This window comes from Melanaphis sacchari, unplaced genomic scaffold (assembly GCF_002803265.2).
Source record: "Melanaphis sacchari strain LSU unplaced genomic scaffold, SCAv2.0 Contig95_pilon_pilon, whole genome shotgun sequence".
NCBI classification, from domain to species: domain Eukaryota; kingdom Metazoa; phylum Arthropoda; class Insecta; order Hemiptera; family Aphididae; genus Melanaphis; species Melanaphis sacchari.
The window spans coordinates 515,430-525,410 of record NW_020271679.1 but is presented as its reverse complement, the minus strand read 5'-3'; the positions used below and the strand labels follow the sequence as shown (position 1 = coordinate 525,410).

General features: G+C 30.8%; 1 protein-coding gene across 2 annotated transcripts in view; it reads left to right on the top strand.

Moving 5' to 3' along the window:
* Positions 1 to 4,736, top strand: part of LOC112603080 (proton-coupled amino acid transporter-like protein pathetic) — a 21,315-nt gene extending 16,579 nt beyond the window's left edge. For both annotated transcript variants that reach the window (XM_025351496.1, XM_025351497.1), the window contains 4 exons: positions 182 to 664; positions 1,067 to 1,245; positions 2,028 to 2,194; positions 4,045 to 4,736. In XM_025351496.1, coding sequence (XP_025207281.1) covers positions 182 to 664; positions 1,067 to 1,245; positions 2,028 to 2,194; positions 4,045 to 4,334 — 1,119 coding nt within the window. In that variant the 3' untranslated portion in view covers positions 4,335 to 4,736. The remainder of the gene's footprint in view (positions 1 to 181; positions 665 to 1,066; positions 1,246 to 2,027; positions 2,195 to 4,044) is intronic.
* The last annotated feature ends 5,245 nt before the right edge of the window (positions 4,737 to 9,981 follow it).

Here is a 9,981-nt window from a genome sequence, read left to right as displayed (position 1 = left end):
ACACACACACACACACACACACACACACACACACACACACACACACAATTTATGTATAAATATATATAATTATATTAAATATTAAAACGTTTTATTTTTCTTTACGTCAGATCTAAAATTCATTTGCTTTTGGATTTTACAACTTTTTTTTAACACATTTCATACTCTTGTTATATTATAGGTGAAATGCGCTCACACGCTCTACAAACGGATAAGAGTGTCGTCCATGAGCTACGCCGACGTGGCTGAAGTGGCGTTCGCGAACGGACCCAAATGGTCTAGAAATTTCTCGTCGATAACCCGGCAGTCTGTGCTCTGGTTGTTGTTCGTCACATATTTTGGAACGTGCAGCGTGTACACGGTGATAATCGCTTCAAACTTTGATCAGCTGTTCACATACCACATGGGTTATGAACTGAACCTCCGATCCTTTATCGCGATGCTGCTCATACCACTCATACTGCTCAGCTACGTACCTAACCTCAAGTACTTGGCACCCGTTTCTATGGTGGCCAACCTATTGATGGCAACCGGTCTGGGCATCACGTTTTATTATACGCTGTGTGACGTACCCAACATTTCTGAAAGGCCGGTTGTGGGGTCACTTGAAACGTTCCCGACGTTCTTCTGTCTCACCGTGTTCGCTATGGAAGCCATTGGAGTGGTACGTTATACATTATCGAAAAGTACTTAAAATTGCGCGAAGAATAAATTAGGTTCCTACAAAAGCGATTAGTAGGTATACGCACGTGTATAACTTATATGTACATATCTTGTACCACTTGCAGGTTTCGAGACATAATATTTAAATTGCAAAAAAAGTTGTTTTGGTGCATAATTTTTTTTCCTATAGAATTTGAAACACTTTTCAATATTATTTTTCATCGACTGTTCTTAATGCATTTTTTTTTTTTTTTTTTTTTTTAATCATTGAGGTACTAAACTGATCATCATATAAGTACTCACTACTTATTATATTGTATACATTATTGTATACATAAATGTTGAGTATTATTTTATTTTAAATTTTATTAAAATAATTTATACGCGTATTATTTTTGTATAGGTGATGCCGCTGGAAAACAATATGAAAACGCCCAGAAACTTTTTGGGACTTTTCGGCGTGCTAAACGTCGGCATGGGTGGCGTGACCGTTGTGTACATTTTGCTCGGTTTTTCCGGTTACTTGAAGTACGGCGAATCAACGAAATCGAGTATAACGTTAAACCTTCCCATCGAAGACGTGTGAGTGAAATATGCAGCTGGCTCTATACTCTCATATCTTATAATTTGTTTTACAATTACCGCGACTTCTGAGATATCTGGTCGAGCACGGTTCATTATTGTTAACGATCACCTATTGAGTACAGAGAAAATATTTTCATTTTATGAAACGATATTAAGTTTTTGGTGGTCTGTCTATAATTAGGCTCAACCATGTACGCGTTTTATAAAATACGAGTATATTACGAATATTAACACCTATATAATGCGTATTCGTTGTCTGTTCAATTATTATTTGTTAAAATATCTTAAATTTAGCCATATAGGTATTCTATTTTTTTGATTTTTGAGATAAACTAGTATGCTGTCCAATGTCAAATTAGATTTTTTTATTTTTAGTATAGTTATTAATTAGAAACTTAATCCAACTATTAGTCGTTATACATTTTATACTTAATGTGTATCAATTTATTCGTTTCTATCATTGTTTGAAATACACAGAAAAAACAACAGTGGACAAAATTTGATTTTTTTTTTTTTAATTTACTATAATCTACTTTGATGAACAAAATACGTATAAACGTTGTACAGATTCTGAGCTGTAGTCTGTTCAATATTATACTAAGTATATATCTACTATTATACTCAATGCGTTAACGATTAAAGTGTTTAATTATATTTATACATATTTGTAAAACTATAAATTCAGTTTTTTCCTGAATTATAAATTATTATTATGTATGCTTTCTGATGAACGTGTAATAACTAAGACCTTTTATTGTTGGTATATGTGTTTACTGCAGTGCCGCTCAAGTGGCTAAAATATGCATCAGCTTAGCCGTGTTCTGCACGTACGGTTTACAGTTTTTCGTGTGCTTGGAAATCATGTGGACCAAAATCCAGGAAAATTTTAAAAAAACTACGACCTTCCACAATTACATCTTGAGAACGGTTTTGGTGACACTGTCTGGTGAGTAGATTACTGTAAACTTGAATATTGCAAGTTGCTGCAGGTAATCTTTTTGTTCGTTCTTTTTAAAAGTAAAATATATTATACAATTTTAAATTATGGCTCCATAAGAATTGCGTCCCAAAATACGAAAGTACACATCGTGATATCCAAGTTGCGTCTGTGATTTTCTCGCGACATATATAAGTTGCGGTCAAGTTAATAATTGATTAATTGGTTAATAATATACTATATACATATTTTCCTTTTCTAAATTATTCCACTATTTTTGTCCATTTAAAAAACATTTGTTTTGAACGCAATAACCTCTAAATAAATCATTCAAAAATTTTTGGAAAGCAAATTTGTATCCATAAATTTAATAAAATATTTATTTTTTTTTTTACTTAACACTTTAATTATTTCAAGATTTTTCATTGCCAAATTAAATAATATGATGATTTGTCGAACAAATGGAATTTCGAAGTGTGTCGTAAGGTAGTATTTACAGATAAGATGTCGATAATCGAGATTATCTATGAGTTTATCACCAAACATTATTCTTAGTTGCTAAAAAACCCATGGTCGCAACTCGTACATGTCACGAGAAAACTGCGGACGTAACTTAGACAAAATATCATTTAGAGACACAATTCGAATGCGCCGAGAAAAAAGTATCTCTCCATTCTAAAAATTTCGTGACAGCACATACCAATATGTTTTAAAATTTTATTTCTGAAACCTATAGCAGTTATATATACATAAATAGAAAATATTTAATTTTCGCGAGCCGAAACAAATTTCACATTCGTTTAAAAACGAAGTTTAAATACCCTCCAAATGTGAAGAAATATGTGTACAAATCTTGATGTAAATTGGTTCAGTTGTTTTCAAGTCTATTAACTTCAATCAAATAGAATTTTTAACGTAAAATATAATTATGTGATACATTTTTAGTACTTATTAAAATTAAAAACTTTCATATTAAACTTATAATTTTATTTTTCCTAAAATTTTGTAAATATTATTAAAAATGAGTTTATCTTAGTTAATTAACTTTTAATATTGTTCAATTATCTAATATAATTTTTATTTAATTTAAATAAATATGCTTTAAAATATGGTATTCAGTTTTGTATTTGTAATAAAAATTAGGGATTGATATTGATGTTATATTTTTAAATAGTATATGGTAAAAAAAATGTTCGTAGTGAGAAAGTAGCAAAACGACATTTAAAGTTAAAAGTTTGATTAAAAAGACGTACACAATACAGTATAGGAGATTTTCGTTAAGCTGAACCATTGGTGTTTTTAAAATTATTATTAAAATGAATTGATTTATTATTCAATTTAAAAGTATAAGTATTAAAAGGGCGTGAGGTAGGTTTTTATTTATATTTTAATTTTAAAGTGAGTTGTATTACAATGTAGGATATTACATATATAACATGTATTTTTCACTTGCTTAAAAATGTAAATATCAATAAAAACCTACATACAATGACCTAGGACCTAGATAAAATTTTAGTTTAAATTATAGATTAAAATCAATTTAATTTTAATTCAAGCAACACAAAATTAATTCTGCTGAACGTAAATTTTTTATGTTATAACTTATAAGTTTGTAAGATGGAAGTAACACATGCGGATGTCCTCTTATAAATAGGTTTAGATTTTTCTGGGTGCTCCGCGGATGCATACGAGTCATAGCCATATTTCCTAATATAGGTATATTTTATACTCCAGTACTTATAGGTATACCCACACCCCTAAAACTGATATTTTTCGAGCCCTAGACTTACATATTTATTATACTCGATATTTTAATAATGATAATATAACATTTATCTACCTGTTTTTTGGTTTCACAGTGATGATCGCTGTAGCTGTACCGACAATTGGACCGTTCATCGGACTCATCGGCGCTTTTTGTTTTTCGCTTCTCGGCATCGTTGTTCCTGTTATGATAGAGTTTGCCACATACTGGAACGACGTCACAGTCTGGATGACCATCCGGAATGCAGTGCTGATTGCTGTCGGCATTTTGGCGCTGATTTTCGGCACGGCCAGCAGCATCGCAGATATCATATCTACGTACGATCCTGCCCAGGCCGTTAAGTGTGCTATCAACTCCACGCTGACTGAGCCAACCGCAGAATGACCGAAAGTCCGGTCATAGCATCCGTCACCCAGCCACACACAACTCAAGACTTCCGATCGTTCCGAGTATATCGATACGATAATAATTGTATATATTTATAACCATAGGCGTAGTGCTAGGAGCTCTTTGGCTAGACCAAATGCCTTCCACCCCTTTATCTCCCAAAAAATGAAAAGGGTCTATTGTTTATATTGTCGAGATCAAATTTTACGTTGTTTTTTAAAATTTACGAATTGCCTCCCGTTCTTATCGTAAATAAAAAGGTTAATAAATACTGGTTGCTTTCGATGAACAGATAGTTCATAATTATACACGTGTTATCTCCCGTAAAGAATAAAATAGTAGTTATAGTAGTCTTCAGTAAAATATACTATAAGAGATAAATATTATTACATATTTTAATATATTGTGTTATGATTTTAAACAAAATTAAGCTTACATTATACTATTTATACTATAATCAATAAAATAAAAATGAATATGATATTACATGGTAAATAATAACGATAGACATTAGTCTTATAGATATATATGAATACATTTTTTCCTATTTAATTATACCGAACACCGTGATTTTATTGTAAGTCTAAGAAAAACTACATATTACAATTATTTAGAATAATTTAATCATTAATTTAAAAATTTAAAATTATATAATACGATTAAAAAGTATCAAACTTAGAAAATATTTTATACATTTATACAAATTTCAAATACGATATACAACTATATAAAATAATGATATAATTAAATAATAAAAAATATTTGGTAATATTTATAAATTATAATACATATACATTTTTTGAATTTTTTAGGAATTAATTTTTATTTATCACCTACTCATTAGGAGGCAACTAGTATACTAGACCCTTTTCATTAACGATACAACTTAGGGTACATACACTCAAAGGCAATTGGTATAAAAATAATTGACTTTTTTTGACTTCAGGAGGTCACTAGTATGTGTCTAATTTTTAATAGGTTTATTTCTAATCTCGATAGTTTATAATATTATGTACAAATTCATAACTGACTGAATATTAAATATAATAATAAATTATAATTTATACATATATAATTAATAATTATTGAAATGCATGTAGAATATTGCAATAATAAATAAATTGTATTAATTATGTATTTTTTTAAGTTAATTTTTTTTTTATTCGATAAAAGCTATTTAAAATAATTTACCGAGTAAATAAAAGTTTGGTTAAAATAAAATTTTTCTCATTGAAATTTATCGTTATTTAACTATAAAAACAATTAGGTATGTGAATAAAAAAGTTTCCAAAAAAAAAAAGTTTTTTACACAAATAATAATATAATAATCACATGCAAAAATGCGGTAATATTAGTAATTATGGCCCTTCAAACGAAAATACTGACTACGCCTATGTATAAATTATAGGTTATTAATGCGTTTTCACGTATTCAGAATGTTTAAGTCTCGGCCGGGATGGTCGGACGACAGGTCCGATACGGTCGAGAGAAACTGCTACGATTAATAATCGTTATTTTTTCCTCGACCGGACGCCTGTTGAACACTGCGAGGAAAAATTGTCGGGTTATAATATAATATAGGTGACAGGCACGCATAATAATATTATTTTTTGGGGCTCAAAAATTTATCAAATTATTATTTTTATTTTAAATACTTTTTTCATAAATATATTTATCAAACTTATCATTTTTGTCGTTGTAATAATATTGTATACGATCAATTTTTTTATTCGATCCAAGCTGGATTTACATGGTATTTTATAATTATATAAATATTTTCTATTTTTTTATATATTATTTATAGATAATTAAGGAATTACAGTTATATTTTATTATTTTTTATGCATATATAATAATAAATAATATATAATTTAACAACAATGATAAAAATATTTATTTTTTACCAAATACCTGATTAAAATTATATCAAACCATATTTTTTGGACTGTCCAAATCGAATAAAAAATATCCGAGGTAAAATTTGGTATTTAGGTTATAATGTTATGTCTGTATTATTACTTATCAGTCATCATATTTTTATTGAAAATTTAGTTCAAACATTAAAGGGTTTTTGTGAAAATTCCAGTATTTTTTTTCTCAATAATAAATTAATAAAAAACAGTCGAAAATAGGATATTTTTTACTTAAAGCCAGTTTTCAAATAAAGACCATTTTGTTGTTGTATCGCCTATAGTAAAAAAAAATGCAAGAAAATGTAATTATTACGGGTATCAATAATTATATTTGTTGACAGGCAAGTAATAAAATGAAATTTATTGACCTATAGTAAGTTATTGTATTAATTTTTTCAATATTTTATTTATTATCCAACTATAAAAAAACAATAGACAAAATACCTATATAGATTATGGAAACCTCGATAAAAAAAAAAAAAAATTATCAACATCAAAACAATTATTTACAAAACAGAACAAAAGAAAAAATATACGAACATGTTTTAAAACACGATTCTTACAAGTAATAGGTATTTTAATCGATTGATATTACAATAACAATTTTATTATGATTATAATCAGATGTCGTCAATTTTTATAACTATTTTTTTTTTTTAGACGTTACCGTAAAACAACGAAATTAAACGAATAAACATTAAATCGCGGCTATTGTTAAGTATAATAAAATATATAAAGTTAAGTATACTTTATCAGTTGTTATTTGTAGTCTTGTAGGTAAATCAGTGATTTACGCTTTCGGGGATATCTATTTATAATGAACTAAAGTTGGAAAATATTTGTTATAATGTGTGTGTGTGTGTGTGTGTGTGTGTGTGTGTGAGTGTATAGTATATACTGTTTACTGTTTAGATATTTGATATCTATGGACGTTATCTTAAAACGGAATGAATAAAAATATTTGGAGACACGTGACGGTACGCCGCCGTACGCAACGGCCAACGTCGCCAGTACAGAGTACACAGATATCACAACAAATGGTCTAACATTGCGGTCACAACCGCCACGCACAGGTGAAGTCGCGACACCGTCGACTCTGCCGCAAAGGCAAAAGGCGGGACGCGAAGACAGTCGCAGCGGACATGGATTAAATAATATACTGAATAAAAATATATATAATCTATGCCTCTTAAATAGTGTTTATGACTTATTTGCTATATCAAATTAAAATAATGAAATATACTAATATTCTACGGCCATCTTGTCGTATGCGCTCTACTACCCAATTTATCTTTACTATCGTGACTTAACGCTAATAAAGATTATCACTCTCTTTTACTGCATGATATAATATTTGATCGTGTAGTCATTGGCCGACAGTTCTTGGGTTTACACGGTTTTTATTTTCACTTTTCGATATGCTTGCAAAAGAATTTTAAACCATAATTCAAAACGAAGAATCAGCTACTAATTTTTTAATTTCTAAAAATCTTTTAGTAAATGTAGAAAATATATTGTGCGATAAATGTATCTATATATATATACTATAAATTGTAATCGTAATCCGTGCCGGCCCAGATAATATTATCATCATTCATCTTCAAAATTATCTAAACCGCGATGTTTGTCAGAATAAAATAAATCTAAAAATACGGTTTCCAAATATTCCTATAGTTCGACTTATCATCTGTATATAAAATTAATGCTTGTACCTATCACCTGTCACCTGTGTATGTACATATGGTGTAATAAAAATTATTACTTTATGTTACTTACAATTAGAGTGGTAAAAACGGTAGTGCAATTAAACGATAGAGCGCATGCGGCATGCCGCATATTGCAGTCGTAATGTCGCCGGTAGAGCGCATACAACAAGATAGCCCTTCGACCGTTGTCGAGACGTCATCGTTTCGCAACGATTGTCGTACTTGCAATCATAATATCGTGTTTCTACTTTTTATCGTTAATCGTACACGCGCTACTATTCCGTTTGAACGTCGACGAATATTAACCTCACTTTTTCGGTTTCTTGTTTTTTTTTTTTTTTTTTTGTTTCACGGTAAAACCACTTGGTTAAATTTTGTCCGAGTGCTTATGGATTTATTTTGTGCTTTCGTGATCGGTTCGCCGCGGCTTAGCATCGTTAGTCCATCACGGTGGCCGTGTCCAATTGGCCCCCCCGAAGAGGAATCGTCGCCTGGAGACGGCGCAAAGGTAAGAGCTTTTCACGTTAACGCTACCTCGGGTTGTTCACTTTGATTGTTTCATATTAAGATATATTTTAATCACCACGAGTGTGTTTTCCGATGAGCTAATTTTACGTAATAAGTATTCTGGTACGCACTACGTAGGGGAAATTCTGCAGAACCGATAATAACTGCAATATGGCTATGGGAAGTAATTGTTACATAACTTACCATCACTCCGTCAAACACCCGCCTTTCGTCACTTGACACTATCGCCGATAACAGCGCAGTGCGCAGCTGAGAATCTTTTTAATTGCCGTCGCCGTTCACGTAATCCAGTTCGTTACAATATTGGAATACGCCGACGACATTACGACAACAATATCATTACGGTAATACAGTTGATCGTTGCTTACATCGACATAATAATATCATTCGTCAAAAAGATATTGTCATTCACTCATGAGCTTACGCTCGAAATCGCTGCGTCGTACTGTAATACTGTACACAAGCGCGCTCATCTTTCAACCGTGTAGCGACCACATCGTGTGATATTAGGATAACTTTGTTATATTGTGACTGGTAAAATGCTAGGACAGTTGACGTCGAACGAGTTGCGACTCGAGTGCATGTAGGTAGCGCGCGGAATTAGCGTGTCCGGATCGAAGTCGGATTTACTAATAAGGTAGAGGAGAAAATTTGGGAATCCGGTCAAGACCCCCGGTGACGTGTGGTTCTACCTCAACGTACTCGACCAACCGTTAGATTTAGATTTGACGGAAGGTGCGGGATGGGCACTCACTGTCACAACAGACGCTGATAGAAATGCAGCAACAGCACCGAAACGAAAGAGTTCGAGGCACGTTCGCGGGTGCTGGAGGCTAGAATGTCGAGGTTCTTCGAAGAACGACGCATACGATTAGCACACTGCAGTCATAACGTTGTGAGGTTCCGCAGCCGGTGACTACACTGGTTCAGAGAGAGTCCAAATTAAGAAAAGGGTCCAAAAATAATGTAGGTACCCCCGAAAATTAGGTTTGCGCACGCTTTTGTCGATTATCTTATTAAAATTAATATGTAGATTCGTATTATTACCTACAAATATTGGTGGGGTTTGTGTTGAATGCCATAACGGTAAAATTATCACTTAATTGGTAAATAATTATGATGAAAAATTATATTTTTTATTTTTTATTTTAAAATATTAATAGTTAAGTTTATGTTATCTGCACCACTTACTATCAAATAAAATTGCAATTAGTTATTATTTTTTATTTATTTAAACAGAAATGTATTACTCTGCAATAACAGACCTGTGATTTGTATATAAATAATAAAGACATTTAATGTTTTAATTAAAAATTCCCTTTTTAATTCATTTTACTATAAATACTAATGCTAATAATAATTAAAAATAAAAAGATTACATGATATATTATTATATATTATAACTAGTTATTACGTTTATTTAATATTGGAGATTTATTCTTTAAGATTATAGATTAACACATAAAGAGTGTTATACATTTTATTTTTTTATTTACA